Below are 16,206 nucleotides of genomic sequence, written 5' to 3'. Positions count from 1 at the left end.
AGTCCTCAGAATCCAGTGTGTATCTTACTCAGCTTATCTCAATTCGGACGAGCCACACGTGGCTAGTGGCTGCCCAAGTGGACAGCGCAGCCCGAAATCTGCTTCGTGTTGCAAAATGAGTATTTTCAAAGCCTGCTGCTTTATGAAAATGTTAATTTAATAGTAACAAGTACTGAGGAGGAAACCAAAGCTCAGTGAGGTGAAGTGCCTCGCCTAAGGCATAAGGGCATAACCCCTGAGTGGCAGGGGTTAAGAGAAGAGAGTCTGCAGTTGGGTGAGAATTACCTGCTCCACAGGGTCCATGTGCAGATGACAGGAGACACCCATGGGAAGAGATGGGCGCACAGCCTGGCTCACATCCACCACTCACACCCCAAGGAACATGAGCTCCATCACCACAATGCTATTAATACCAAACCATGCAGGGCGAGAGGCTCAGGGGGAAAAAGCAGAGACCACTCGGGGTCACTAGCTGGAGAAACTCCGCACCGCCTCTGAGACATTCACCAACACCCCGCCAAAAAACCCAGCTTGTACCACTCACCGGACTGGTGGGCAAGGGAACCACAAGGCTCAGCCGAGGTCCGTCCTCCTTCGGAGGCTTCCACTGGCCACTTCCTTGGCCGACTGCTCTGGTCGCCTCCCTCACAGGACTAGGAGGCTGCTGGCCTGAAGTGCTCCCCAAAGGGACAGCTTGGGCACTGCCCGGCTGTGGCCAGCCCAGGGCGCCAGGTGCCTGGGAAAGCGGCTCCTGCTTGCGGTCCCCATCTCGAGTCCCAGGGGATGCTTGGGCGGGGTGGGGCTCTGCAGGTACCTCAAGGCGCAGGGGTGTGCTGGTGTCCAGGCCGTGGAGGGCGAGCAAGGCCTGCAGCGTGGGAACCTCCGCTTCGTGGCTCAGTCTGTTGGTTGGCACAGAGTTCACCTGGGCTTTGCTGAATTCCGACAACACCCTGGAAGTTTTTAAACAAAGAAACCTGTGTGACAGGCTTGTCAGCTAGAATGCCCAAGGCTAAGTGGAAAACTGCTGTTTTGTGATTGAACAAAAAACAAAACAAAACAATCCCCAACCCCTTAATCATCGCTGTGCTCCCAGCTCATACACACAGACACTCCCACCAAAGTTGCTCCCCGGCTGGGACTTGGGCAGGTTGGGTAGGCAGGTGAGTTGTGCGGCCCAGGATCTCAGCTGACAAAGCCCACAAAGCAGAGGACAGGACTAGAGGCGAATGGGAACTGACCGCCTTTCACCCTCTGAACAGGCTAGCGGTGGGCCTGCAGAGCTGGCTCAGCCAAACAGCTGTGTGGCCGGTCCCTGCCCCAAGGCGACCTCGGCAGTGGCTCGGTGAACAGCATGTCTCAGAGCTGGGCTCCAAGACTCCGCTCCCTGGGACACGGGCTTGGGTGAAGTGAGGACCCGCTTTGCTCCTGGAACAGTAACTGGGCAGCAGGGTCGGGGTGAGGGGCTGGGTGTGGATCCAGAGAAGCCTCAAATCCCCAGAAGCTGCTGCTGGAGCACAGTGCATACAAGCTGTGCAGTGTGTGTGCCCGTGTACATGGGGATGTGTTCCTGATGGGACTGGCACCTTCTGGCCCTCAGTGGTGTGTCTGGGGCCGGGGAAGCCAATGTCACTGCCTTTGTGTACACACACACACGCACACGCACACACACACAGAGTTCTGGGACTTCTGGAATGTGCGCTGGCTAGTGGCTGCTTCTCCCTCCCTCTCCTGAGGCTTCCGAGAATCCAAGTTCTGTTTCTGAAGTAAACCTATTTGCTGTCTCCACCTCTGCTTATGAATCCAGTGAGGACATCATGGGCAAATAAATACAGGTTCTGGTGGCAAGAAAGCTGTCTGGAGGCCAAGAGCTCTCACCATCGCACGTATCTGCCCTAATGGCTTAGACTGGGTGCAGAAGATACATCAATTCCCCTTAACGCGGTTGCGGAAAAGAGGATTTTAGAACTCAAGTTTTCATCAGATTGTCTTCTAGGTGAGCTCTGCTCTTATTTACACCATCATAACCCCAAACAACATTTTAAGACATTTTAGACAAGAAGAGGTGACCAACCCATGCATTTCTGGGCAACTGATTTTCAACAGAGGTACTGAGACATTTCAGTGGGGAAAGAATAGTCTTTCAACAAATGGTGCTGCGATAAGTGAATAGTTCCATGCAAAAGAATAAAGTTGGACTCATCTCACACCATATAAAAAAATTAACCCCAAACGGATCAAAGACCTAAAGGTAAGAGCTAAAACTATAAAACTCTTAGAAGGAAAGAGGTGTAAGGCTTCATATCTTTGGATCAGGCAATGGTTTCTTAGATATGACATCTAATGCATAAGTGACTAATAAAAAATATAATAAAAATATTTGCATATAAAATGTGCAAATATTATCATATATCTGATAAGAGTCTAGTACCCAGAATATACAGAGCTCTTACAACTCAACAATAAATAACCCAATTTAAAAACAGGCAAAGGATGGGACTTCCCTGCTGGTCCAGTGGTTAAGAATCTGCCTTAAAATGCAGGGGACGCGGGTTTGATCCCTGGTCAGGGAACTAAGATCCCACATGGCACAGGGCAACTAAGCCCACGTGCTGCAAGTAGAGAGAAACCCGTGGGCCGCAACAAAGAGCCCATGTGCCACAACTAAGACGCAGCCAAAAATAAATAAATAGTACAGATGAACTGGTTTGCAGGGCAGAAATAGAGACACAGATGTAGAGAACAAACGTATAGACACCAAGGGGGGAAAGTGGTGGTGGTGGTGGTGGTGGGGTGGTGGGATGATTTGGCAGATTGGGATTGACATGTATACACTGATATGTATAAAATGGATAACTAATAAGAACCTGCTGTATAAAAAAATAAATAAAATTCAAACAAAAATAAATATTTTTAAAAAGAAAAAAGCACAGTGCTTTCAAAAAATAAATTAAAAATAGGCAAAGGAAAAAAAATAGGCAAAGGATTTGAATAGACATTACTCCAAAGAAGATATATAAATGGCCAATGAAGACATGAAAAAGTGCTCAGAATCATTAGACAATAGTGAAATACAAATCAAAACCACAACGAGATACTACTGTATGCCCAACAGGATGGCTATAATAAAAGAGACAGAGAGGGCTTCCCTGGTGGTGCACTGGTTGAGAGTCCGCCTGCTGATGCAGGGGACGTGGGTTCATGCCCCGGTCCGGGAAGATCCCACATGCCGCGGAGCGGCTGGGCCCGTGAGCCATGGCTGCTGAGCGTACGCGTCCGGAGCCTGTGCTCCGCAACGGGAGAGGCCACAACAGTGAGAGGCCCTCGTACAAGAAAAAAAAAAACAACAAAGAGACAGAGAATAATAAGTACTGGCAAAGATGTGGAGAATTGGAACACATATATATTGTCAGTGGAAATGTGAAATGGTGCAGCCCCTGTGGAAAACATTTGGTAGCTGCTCAGAAAGTTAAATATAGAGTTATCATGGGACTCAGTAATTCTACTCTTAGGTACTTACCCAAAAGAATTCAAAACATATGGCCACACAAAATACTTGTAAATGAATGCTCACAGCAACATTATTCATAATAGCCAAAAAGTGGGAAAAAATGTCCATTAATTAATGAATAAATAAACAAATTGTAATATATCCATACAATGGAATATTATTTGCCCATGATATGTGCTGTATAACGTGGTTGAATCTTGAAAAACATTGTACTAAGTGAAAGAAGGCAGTCACAAAAGGCCACATACTGTATGACTCGATTGATATTAAATGTCCAGAAAAGGTAAATTCATAGCTAATGGGTAAGGGACTTCCTTACAGGATAATGAAAATGCTCTTGAAGTAGACAGCAGTAGACGTTGAATTCACGACCTTGTGAATATACTGAAAACCACTGAACAGTACCCTTTACAATGGTGAATGTTGCGGTATGTGAATCATATCTTGATAAACAAACAGATGACCTCTCAGAGAAAGCTGTAAATGTGTTTGTGGAATAGTTACGGCGGGGACGCAGGTGGGGACTCGCTCTTGCTCTAAAAGCCACACTCTAAAAACAGACCCACAAAAAATCCAAGAGTGCAATTTGCAGCGAGTAGGCAATGATGAGTTCTGGAAAGAAAGGGGTAGTTTCCACAGGCAGAGGAGGAGGGGCATTTGCTAACCACTTATATGTGTCCAAGCCACGGGGCCCCCTTCTGAAATGAACTAGGGTGTCAGACTTTTTACAAGGTCCTCTGTGAGGTCCCGGCTCCTCATGGGCTCCCAGGAGGTGGTGTGCTGAGTGATTAAAAGCAGGGGCTCCCGAGTCCACCTGGCCTTGCTTAACACACGGCTGTGGGCCCCACAATGTGAACATTATGTTCATGGACTTAATTCCCTTATCTGGAAAATGGATGTGGTATCAGCACCCATCTTTTATGACTGTGACAAAGATTAAATGACATAATACAGGTAAAGTGCTTAGCACAGTGTCTGGCACAAAGCGATCAATAAATGTTAACCTCATTATCACTGATAAGACTGCTTAGCCTCCGTGTACACAAACATAGACGTGTAAGGAAAGGAACAGATTTATTGAAATACTCACTAGCATTACCAAGACAGTTACCAATTAGAAGTGAATCCTAACCTATAAGAAAGATTTTAATGGCAAGCGTAGACTGGGTGTTAGAATAAGTGACTGACTTAATGCTTAGAGAAATGTCACCAAACAGCAGGAAGCTTGTGTGATCAATTAGAGCTTCCGTCAAATCAAAACCAAGATCAGGGCTTCCCTGGTGGCGCAGTGGTTGAGAGTCCGCCTGCCAATGCAGGGGACGCGGGTTCGTGCCCCGGTCTGGGAAGATCCTACATGCCACGGAGCGGCTGGGCCCGTGAGCCATGGACGCTGAGCCTGCGCGTCCGGAGCCTGTGCTCTGCAACGGGAGAGGCCACAACAATGAGAGGCCCGCATACCGCAAAAAAAAAAAAAAAAAAAAACCAAGATCAAGGGGAATTCCTTGGCAGTCCAGTGGTTAGGACTCTGCACTTCCATTGAAGCGGGCACGGGTTCAATCCCTGGTCAGGGAACTAAGATCCTTCAAGCTGCAGGGCACAGCCAAAAAAACCCCAAAAAACAAAAAACCCAGGTCAAGGTGAAATGAAGCTCACAGAGCTTCACCAGAATTGGTGAAGGACTCAGTGAGAATAAGAGAGACACGTACATCAAGTGGAGAAAAGGGCTAAAGATGAGATTTTGAAGGAAAGGCAAAAGAAAGAACATTTTTAAAAATTTTGAGGAAAATGAAACATAGAAATGAAACTGGGGGAAAAAGAAAAAGGAAAAGAAATGAAACTGAAACCACTACAGTCCTTCCACTTTGGTCTGGTTCAGGGCCATGTTTCCCAAAACCTTTCTATTCGAAAATTGTTTTTTTGTTTTTTTTTTTTGGCTGCACCGCCCGGCATGTAGGATCTTAGTTCCCCAACCAGGGACTGAACCCAGGCCCCCCCTGCATTGGAAGCGCAGAGTCTTAACCACTGGACTACCAGGGAAGTCCTCTATTCGAAAAATTTTAAACTTTGTGCTTTCATTTAGAGAACAATCTGGGAAAAAAGTATATGTATTATAAATACTTATGTATGAAGTAAATTAAAAGCATGGCCTGGAGAATCTGAATGGCCACCTTATAAAGTACCCCTGACAAGTGATCCTGAGCCTGCGGTTTTCCTGAACATGCAGACTATTGTGTTGGTGATACACAGTATTATTTGGCAGTCAAGGGCCACTAATAAAAGCAAAGAGGGCTTCCCTGGTGGCGCAGTGGTTGAGAGTCCGCCTGCCGATGCAGGGGACACGGGTTCGTGCCCCGGTCCGGGAAGATCCCACATGCCTCGGAGCAGCTGGGCCCGTGAGCCATGGCCGCTGAGCCTGCGCGTCCGGAGCCTGTGCTCCGCAACGGGAGAGGCCACAACAGTGAGAGGCCCGCGTACTGCAAAAAAAAAAAGCAAAGAAGTAGGCTGCACATGCTAAGAATCATTTCCCCCAAGGGAAGGCCTCATGACAATGACCTCTGACAAATATTACTAACCAAGGTTTTGCAGCAGTGTATGTGAGGGCAAGCAGTAGGAGAACGGATGTCACAGGTACACAGTAGTAAAATAACACCACCACCCAGTGAGCATGCCTGCTGTGTCAGACACTGCTCTAAGCATTTGACAGATCTAAATTCATTTCATCTCCCCAGCATTCCTTTGAAGCATTCTTATTCCCATTTTACAGATGAGGACATCAAGGTCAGAAAGGTTGAGTAACTTGCCCGAGATGGCAAAGCTGGTTGATGGAGGGCTCAGGCAGTCTGGCTCCTGAGTCCACACTTTTTACCACTAGACTGTACCTATGCATGATATAATTATAATTCAGGATATAATTATATTTCAGACCCAATGAACACAAAAGAAGCTGTGTGGGACAGTCGATCCTCTCTTCACAAGGCAAACTGTAATTTGGCTTCTGCAAAACATTAATAAGTTTCATTTGGAATGTTATGGGTTTTGCGCTTCATGTTTAATTTGTAGATTTTTTCTCTTTTTTTTTTGGCCACACAGAGAGGCTTGTGGGATCTTAGTTCCCCGAGCAGGGATTGAACCTGGGCCCTGGCAGTGAAAGCGCAGAGTCCTAACCACTGGACCACTAGGGAATTCCCAGTTTATAGATGTTTTGACTCTATAGCTGTAAGAGTTTTAAGCACAACATGTTTATGCCTAATTTTAAGTTATATACATTTAAGTAGCACAACAACTTAAGCAAACTCTTACGTGTTGGTGAGAATCTTTACCATTAAAACATATACTTTAAGAAATGCTGGTCTCTGTGAATGCTCCAAGACAAACTTCCAGCCCAGCTCTAAGAATGATGGCACTGGCTGCGTGCTTTTGTGTGTGTGTGTGTGTGTGTGTGTGTGTGTGTGTGTGTGTGTGTGTGGTGTCTGCCGCTTCCGTACATCCTGACCCTCTTCCCTTGAGTTCCCCTGGAATACCCAGGACAATACTTCCCATGCAGGGTGGATGGTCACTGATTCAGTGACCTTAAGCTGGAATTTTCCAATCACAAGACTCATGAAAGATAAAGGCGAGGCACATGAGAAAGAGAAGGCTGGCTGGTCTGCGGGAGGAGGGAGAGACAACCAAGGGCTAAGACAGGTGACTGAGCCTCAGTCACGCCATGGGCCCAGCCATCTCTGGGGCGGGGGCTGCTCCTTCCCAGCACGTTATATCTAATCTTTCCGTTTGACATGTGAAAATTCTATCTGATGTGCTCAATGTTCGGAGGCCATTTCTGGGACCTACCAGACATTCTTATGTGTGCATCTCACTCATGGGTATCTCACTTGATTCTCAAACAGCCCTATGAGGGAATTTCCATTTTAAAGATGAAGAAACAATAAAACAGGTAACTAATAAGGACCTACTGTATAGCACAGGGAACTCTACTCAATATTCTGTAATGACCTATATGGGAAAAGAACCTAAAATGAGTGGATATAAGAATATGTATAACTGAATCACTTTGCTGTACAGCAGAAACTGAAACAACATTGTAAATCAACTCTACTCCAATAAAAATTAAAAAAAAAGAAAAAGATGAAGAAACAGAACCTCAAGAAGAGTTAGCCATGTACGAGACATAACTGGGCTTGTACGTGGTGGAACGGGGCTTGAAACTAGATCTGCTCCAGGGCCAGTCCATGACACCCAATCCTGGTGTGATTCCCACACCGGGTGGGAGCCCTGTAAAGACCTGAACCAAGGTTGGGGGAAGGGTGGGGAACAGCAGGAGTGGAAAGGTCCTAAACACAGCTGATGTAACACAGGTCCTACTAGAGGAAATGCTTCAGAGACGGCTACCATTTTTTACCTATGAGACGAGCAAATTTCCAAAAGTTTGATGATACCTTCTGTTGACAAGGCTGAGAGGACACAAGCACAACCCTGATGGAGTGCAAATAGGCAATATCTGTGAAAATTACAAATTAATTTATTCCTTGGCTCAGCGATTTTGCTTCTGGGAATTTACTGAACAGAGATAGCTTGCGTAGGCCTAAAGGACCACATACACAGGTTATTTATAGAAATACTGAACTCCAATGTCCACTAAACTCAGGGCTGATTCAATAAACTAAGGTACATTCATACAATGGAAAAATCTGTAACAGGAAAAAAAAAAAAAAAAAGAAGCTCTGATATGAAAAGATCTCCCAAACAAGGTATAGGATAATTTATACTAGCTTTCGTGGAAAGAAAGGAATAAGAAATAAGAAAGATAATAACCTATAAGGGAAAAGAATCTGTCCACGTACCGCAAAAAAAAAAAAAAAAAAAGAAAATTTTAAAATTTGTACATTCATATTTGTTATAGATGCATTTAGAAATTGGAAAAATATGCAAGAAATTAATAATTATGGTTACATAAATACAGTGGGAAAGACTTCTCACTGTATATATTTTAGATTTTTTTAAACTATAAAAATATATTACCTATTCAAAAATTAATGTTAAAAAGCCTGAAGGAAGGAAGGCTCTGGCCAGGCTCCCCTCTCCAGTCCAGTTCGTCATTCCATGTCCTCCTTCTCCACACACTTGCTCGTCCCCATTCGTCTGCCACCCCCGTCCTGGCATCACTCAGGTTTTGTGTCCCCCAGAAGGTCTTCTGTGAGGTCCCAGAAGATCACCCTTATGCACTGTGCTTCACTGCACTTTTTGGGAAGTTGTACATAGAGCTCTGAACTATAAGTTTCCTTCTCTCTAGATGAAGACGACAATAATATTTCACACTAAATCTCAGAGATTAAATAACTTGTTACAGGTCACCAGGACAGAGATGGGGCTGGAACCAACTCTGAGCCCCATCTAAATGCATTCTCCCCACTGGCCCCAGTCTACCTGAAGGTACAGCTCCCAGCAATTCCAGTCTCTGAGGGAGAGTCCCTGCCCCCTTCATCTGTCTTTATGCCCTAACAGAGTTCCGTGCTCAGTGACAGGCAATCACATGCCCCAGGAAGGGAGGGAGGGCAAGAGGAAGAGAAAAAGGAAGGAGAAAGAGAGGGAAGGGGCGGGGGAGGGGTACTCACTCTTGCAGAGACGGGTCCGAATCATCAGCATTTGCCATCCCCAGGTCTGAGTCGCAGGACATGGGCTCCTCGGAACGGTCTGGACTCTTGGAGCCATTCTCTTGGAGCAGGCAGCTGTCAGAGTTGAGGCTGCAAGAGAGCTGGGACGAACTGGCCGTGTCCAGACTGAGGGAGGAGGCCGTGAGCCCCCTGTTCCGTCGGATCTTATGGCCCGAGTGCTGGACCTCGATGTCCTCCGAGCCTGAGGAATGGGAGATGGAATCCAGAGACTCCTTCCGCTGTAGTTCCGCTCCAGAGGTAGTGAGGGGGTCGAGCTCCGAGAGTGGGCAGAGCCCGGAGAGGGCCAGCGGGGTGAGCGTCCACTCGTTTAGGATGGCAGACTTGTAGGAGAGCTCGAAGGACAGGGACGTCAGGCCCTGCAGGAAGCTCAGGAGGAACTCGCCCTCCTCGGCATCACGGAGCAGGGCCGTGGGCTGGTAGTACTCGCACAGGCGGGACTGCTCCTGCAGCAGCAGCTTCAGGTAGCACTCCATCAGGCCGTCATTGAGGGCCAGCCGCAGCCAGGCCCGGCAGCGGCCCACGTCCGTGCTCACGAAGATCAGGTGCTCCAATTCCGAGATGATGTGTCTGGGAAGGCGGAGAACACACGTGTTTTCAAGAAACAACTCCAAATCATGGACATGTCATTTTATCCACTGGTTAGCAAGAGCCAGTAACAATGACCACAAATATACATAGGCATGAAAAGCTCCTGGATAACAGTGTTCAAAGGGGAATTTAGAAAGGTTCAGCTCTAAACCCCCAACTTTTTTACATTTAGTGTCATGAAGGATTGTTGCCATTTTCATGACAACTACCCGTCCGGCCCCTGACATCATCTGCTCATCCTGGACATGTCTGCTAAGCCCCTAAATTTTAGGTTGAGGTCCTTGGAGCTGTGAAGACCCAGGGTAAAGTCATGGTCCCTACCCTCGGTCCAGGAAACCGCCTTTCAAGGGCATATTGAGGTGAGCCCTGTTGTTAGCAGAGCTGGGGTGAGGGCTGGGTAATCATCTCTGGGTTGGAGTAAGAAAAACACCACAGAAGAGGGTAGTATCTGAGCTGGGCCTTGAGAGACTACAAGAGGCAAAGATGGATGGAGAAGCTTTGAGGCACAAGGGACTAACGGAGAAAAAAGCATAAAGGGTAGGAAAGCAACAGACTGTAACAGGAGTGGGGAGCGCTCCAGTTACAGCACAGGGACGAAGAGTGGGTGATTGGGTTGCAAAGCCAGGTAATGCAGGCCTTGAGTATCAAACGGGGGCGGCAAAGCGGGGCGATGCTCCCCACACCTGGCTGTGCACCCGAATCACCTGGGGAACTAGGTTAGGATACAGGTTCCGGGGCCCCAGCCAAGTGACGCAGACCCCAGGCCGGCGTTTGGGAGCCTGTGGGCTACAGGTTTTTGCTCAGGAAAGTGACGTGCTCGCAGCTACGCAGACTTCAGGGTGGGGTGTTCCTACCCAACCCGACCTCACGTGTACCAAACTCAGCTCCTGAATGCCTCGGTCTGATGTAAATGCCCCTCCTCTGACTACCGCCATCCCCTGTGCACGTCTCCTCCACGGGAGTGCAGACCGTACTCTGCAGAACCCAGTGATGGAGCTCCGGTCAGCTTAAGCTCAGTAAATGTTGGCTGACTGACCAAAGGAAAGACAGAATGAGATAAGGGGGACAATTAGAAAGGCACTGCCACCCAGGAGTCAGGTAAGAGCCTGAGATAGGGCAGCGGCAGTAGCACGGGAAGGAAGATTAGAGACTGACAAAGGCACCTTCGGGCAGGAGGTGGCATTTAATAGCCCCGAGAGGCACAGTGTCAGCTGCCTGCTCCGAAGCCCAGGCGGTTCAGGGCAGGGCCAGCAAGACAAGTGTCTCAGAGCACACATTCAGAGGCTCTAGCTGGATGCCACTCTTCTTAAAAAAAAAGAAACAAACCCTACCTTGTTACAAGTATGATATGTAGCACACAGATGTGCAAACATCCTAAGGCAGGGTCAGCAAACTTCTGGAAAGCGCCAGACAGTAAAGATTTCAGGCTCTGCAGGCCGCACAACCTCTGTTGCAACTACCGAATTTGCCAGAGGGTGGTACAAAGAAGGCTCCTGCTCTTGCTTAGGGCGCCCAGCCCAGGGGCTCGACGCTGCCCCAGGCCATGGTCTGAGGGGCTCACTGAGCCCTGGTCTAACATCCCCCCACCCCCACCCCGCTTGGTCCACCAACTCCTCTCCGGGACACAGGGCTCTCTGTGTCTCTCCCGCACGCCTGGAGGGAAGAGCCCAGCGTCCCACACTCTGAAGCTCTTCCCCGACGTGAACTGCCTCCAACCCCCGCCCCGCCGCCCCCAGCAGCTCTCACTTGTGGGTGACAGCTTTCAGGAGGGGCCAGAAGACAGGCTGAGGCAGAGGCTTCTGGTGGGCACTTTTCTTCCTTTTCCCTCCGGCCTCGGCTCGGATGTGCTTGGTGTGCAGGCCGTGGATGAAGACGGCTTCCAGGGCGCTGCACATGCTGTTGGCATCTCCGTCTTCACTTGTGACTGCTGTGTCCAAGGACACGTACTGCTTCTGCAGTGCCTTCACGGAGCCCACTAGCTTCTTCTTGATGACCTGGGTGGCGCCAGACATAACACAGGCCTTTAGAGGCTCCTGTGGCGACCCCTGCAATGTGACTCTTCCTGTGGCCAAACACATGGGTCCACATGCATGCACAAATCTACATATCTGTGTAGCAAAACGAGTACAGGCTAACAGTAGAAAATAAAGAGAAAGCAGAGAGAAGAAAAGGAAAATCGCCCCAAGATGTGTTAGTTTTTGCAAAGATACGTGTGTTTTAAAAATTTCTTTGTTTTCTATTTTTTATTTACTTATTTATTGGCCGCACGGAGAGGCTTGTGGGATCTTAGTTCCCCGACCAGGGACTGAACCCGGCCCACGGCAGTGACAGCGCTGGGTCCTAACCACTGGACTGCCAGGGAAATCCCTGTTTGTTTTTTAAACCAAACTTCAGTGAGCTGACAGCCATATAAACCTTGTGTTTAAATACTGGCTCCATCAGAGTTACAGCTATGGGAGCTTGGGTAATCCATTTAGGGCAGGGGTGAGGCTTTCTACCTTAATCACATGACCAACATTCCACTGAGAGTCAACAGGTTAAGAGTCAAAAAGTGTTGCTTTAGAACAATAAAAACACCCAGAAACAGGAGCACAGTTTACATGAAGAAAGATCCTAGACCTGGCAGTCAGAGCCTGGGTTTAGTCTCAGCTCTGTCAGTCACCAGTTGGGTCACCTCAGATATTTCACTTAACCTCTCTGAGCCTCAACTTTCTCATCTGTTAAATAGAAATAATACTTGGTGATTTACAGCTGGGGCTATTACTCTTTGAAAGTAGGACTAGTTTTTTTTTTGCGGTACACGGGCCTCTCACTCTTGTGGCCTCTCCCGTTGCGGAGCACAGGCTCCGGATGCGCAGGCTCAGCGGCCATGGCTCACGGGCCCAGCCGCTCCACGGCACGTGGGATCCTCCCGGACCAGGGCACAAACACGTGTCCCCTGCATCAGCAGGCGGACTCTCAACCACTGCGCCACCAGGGAAGCCCAGGACTAGTTTTTTATTCATCCTTGTGCCCTCAACAATGGGCCTGGTTCTTGGCACATGTACTCAGTAAATGTTTGCTAAATGAATAAATTATAAAATATACATAAAGTCCTTTGAAAATACATAGTTAAGATTGTTCTATCATAATATAAGTACATATGTCAAAATTACCTAAGGGTTTGGAAAAGGACTGGAAGGGATTGCAGAAAAACTGGTTTGAATTATTAGGTGATAGGATTATGGACAAATATTTCACTGTTTCACTTTTATTTTAGCCAACACAATTAATGTTAATGTTCTTTGAAAAGTTAAATGTTCCTTTTTTAGAACAGCTTTAATGAGACATAATTTACATATCATAAAATTCACTCATTAAAATATACAGCTCAGTGGTTTTTAGTACATTCACAGAATTGTGCAACCATTTCTGCTATCTAATTTTAGAACATTTTTATGACCCCCAAAAGAAACCCTGTACCTATTAGCAGTCACTCACTATTCCCCTCTCCCCCAACCCTTGGCAACCACTGATCTACTTTCTGTCTCTATGGATTTGCCTATTCTGGACATTTCTTATAAATGGAATCATATGATATGCAGCCTTTTGTGTCTGACTTCATTTAGCACGTTTTCAAGTTTGTCTGTGTTGTAGCGTATATCAGTCCTTCATTCATTTTTATTGCCAAATAATATTCCATTGCATGGATATATCACATTATATTTAGCCATTCATCGATTAATAGATATTTGGGTTGTTTCCACTTTTTGGCTACAACACTGCTATGAACATTCATGTTCATAGTTTTTTGTGTAAATATATGTTTTCAATTCTCTTGGGTGTATACCTAGGAGTGGAATTGCTGAGTCACACGCAACTCTATGTTTCACTTTTTGAGGAACTATCAAACTGTTTTCCCCGATGGCTGTACCATTTTACACTCCCACCAGGAAGGTATGAGAGTTCCACCTTCTCCACAACCCCACCAATACTTATTATTGTCTGCCATTTCGATTACAGTCATCCTAGTGGATATGAAGAAGTATCTCATTATGTTTTTTTTTTTTTTCTGGCCACGCCGCACAGCATGTGGGATCTTAGTTCCCCAACCAGGGGCTGAACCCCTACCTCCCCGCACTGGAAGCACGGAGTCTTAACCACTGAACCACTGGGTAAGTCCCTCATTATGATTTTTTTTCCTTACTATTTTATTTTACTTTTTAAAAAAAATTTGTACTAGAGTATAGTTGCCGTACAATGTTGTGTTAGTTTCAGGTGTACAGCAAAGTGAATCAGTTATACATAGACATATATCCACCTTTTTTTTTTTTTAGATTCTCTTCCTATACAGGCCATTACAGAGTACTGAGTGGAGTCCCTGTGCTATACAGCAGGTTCTTATTGGTTATCTATTTTATATATAGTAGTGTGTATACGTCAGTCCCAATCTCCCAATTTATCCCTCCCACACCTTGTCCCCGGTAACCATGAGTTTGTTTTCTACATCCGTGGTGACTCTACTTCTGTTTTCCTCATTATGGTTTTGATTTGCCGTTGTCTAATGTCTAATGATGTGGAGCGTCTTTTTATGTACTTATTGGTCATTTGTATATCTTCTTTGGAGAAATCCTTGGTCCTCAGGTAACCTACATGCAATCTCCATTGTTTTTTGTAAATCTCCATTCTATCACCAATAAGATGATCTAGAAAGGGCAGGATCTCCTCGGAGCCTGCTTCTGCTATAACTTTTTCTCAACTCCAGGCCTCTCTTTCTGAACAGTGCAAATGCATTTCAAAGTGAGAAAAAACAATGAAATGGCTGTCCCAGGCACCCCTTCCTCCACCCTTGATTCTCCCTTGTTGCCTACCGGGATGGCAGCCCGGGGGTCCAGTCCATTCTCCACCGCTGAGAGCATTTCCACTCAAGCAGCAGCTCCCCAGAAGAATCACATGACACCTACAGGGACAGACACGGCCGGATGAACAATCACTGTGCCCAAACGATCTCCTCTCCACGCCCCACCCCCATCTTACTCAACCTGCAACTGCAAGGACTTTCAATACAAAAGTAAAAACTGAGAGTGGATTTTAAGGATGGAAACAAGGAAGGAAACAAGATTTCATGGGGTGTGCCATGGGCGGGTCTATCCCAAAGGGTGGGTAGAAAGGGCTCTTGACGCCACTCCAAATGCTGGCACAAAAAAGCAGGGAATAAAAGGCTAATTTAGGGACCTCCCTGGTGGCGCAGTGGTTAAGAATCTGCCTGCCAATGCAGGGTACATGGGTTCAAGCCCTGGTCTGGGAAGATCCCACATGCCGCGAAGCAACTAAGCCCGTGCGCCACAACTACTGAGCCTGCGCTCTAGAGCCTGTGAGCCACAACTACTGAGCCCGTGTGCCACAACTACTGAAGCCCACGCGCCTAGAGCCCGTGCTCTGCAACAAGAGAAGCCACAGCAATGAGAAGCCCGCACACCGCAATGAGGAGTAGCCCCTGCCTGCTGCAAATAGAGAAAGCCCGCATGCAGCAATGAAGACCAAACACAGACAAAAATAAATAAATAAATAAATTTATTTTTAAAAAAAAGGCTAACTGAGATACAGATGTGAGGCTGCAAGGGGGGATGCTGCAGCTGAAGGGGCCAAGAACCCACAGGGGCCAGGAAGCAGGGGCTCACAATTCACATTCAGGGCCTGGGCTCTGCAACTGTCCCGACTCCTGTCCCATCCCAGGGTCGGCCAGCTCAGTGGAGAAAAGTACAACTGAAACGCCTTCAAAAGGAAGGGCTCTCTCGCCACACAGATGCTTCTCCTTTGGGCTGCAAAGGTCTAGCTTGAGCAGCACAGGGACATGTCTAAAGGGGAACAACACGGGTTCTGATCTCAATTTGCCACTAACCAGCTAGGCACACTGGGGCACGTATCAGACCAAAGTGGAGACTATGAGTATGGAAAACGCTGAGCGCAGGGCCTGATATTTACCGAGGATAAATGGTATCTCTAACCCCAGTGGATGCGGCCACCCAAATCTACAGGCGAAGAATGCCACTACCTAACTAAGCGTGTGCTAGCAGCTGAAGTCAGTACGCAGAGAAATCTCTTGAGGCAGCTGGCTCTCTCCCGGGGTGGCTGAGGCTAAGGGTGGGGTGGGGGCGAGGACTGCGGCCTGAGCACGAAGGGGCTGCTGCCTGGCCTGCCCCACCCCGGGAACTTGCACAGGGCAGGACTGGACAGGCACACTCACATCTAAACAAATCTCTAGTGGCCACACAGCTAAGCATGAAGGGACACCACCACCAACAAAAACTAATAAAGAGAGAGAAAATCAGGTTACTGCTTTCTCTGCTCTCAAGAACCCATGGCCCAAAGAAGTTAGTAAAACCAAGACCTGTTAAATGGGTTTTGTGCCCTTTACATGTGTTACCCCATTCATTCCTGATAACCATCCTAGGAGTG

General features: G+C 47.3%; 1 protein-coding gene across 3 annotated transcripts in view; it reads right to left on the bottom strand.

The window, feature by feature from the left end:
- The window catches only part of PLEKHM1 (pleckstrin homology and RUN domain containing M1), a 43,552-nt gene extending 28,808 nt beyond the window's left edge, over positions 1 to 14,744 (bottom strand). The window contains exons 1-4 of one of the 3 annotated variants that reach the window (XM_024760670.1): positions 14,619 to 14,744; positions 11,515 to 11,762; positions 9,121 to 9,747; positions 545 to 950 (exon numbers count right to left, since the gene is read on the bottom strand). In XM_024760670.1, the coding sequence (XP_024616438.1) occupies positions 545 to 950; positions 9,121 to 9,747; positions 11,515 to 11,762; positions 14,619 to 14,666 (1,329 nt within the window). In that variant the 5' untranslated portion in view covers positions 14,667 to 14,744. Of the gene's footprint in view, positions 1 to 544; positions 951 to 9,120; positions 9,748 to 11,514; positions 11,900 to 14,618 lie in introns of all 3 variants that reach the window. The other 2 variants (XM_024760671.1, XM_024760669.1) reach the window with 2 other exon arrangements.
- Between the last annotated feature and the right edge of the window lie 1,462 nt (positions 14,745 to 16,206).

The sequence above is a fragment of the Neophocaena asiaeorientalis genome, unplaced genomic scaffold (genome assembly GCF_003031525.2).
Source record: "Neophocaena asiaeorientalis asiaeorientalis breed wild unplaced genomic scaffold, Neophocaena_asiaeorientalis_V1.1 scaffold30, whole genome shotgun sequence".
NCBI lineage: Eukaryota > Metazoa > Chordata > Mammalia > Artiodactyla > Phocoenidae > Neophocaena > Neophocaena asiaeorientalis.
This window is presented reverse-complemented; position numbering and strand designations above follow the sequence as displayed.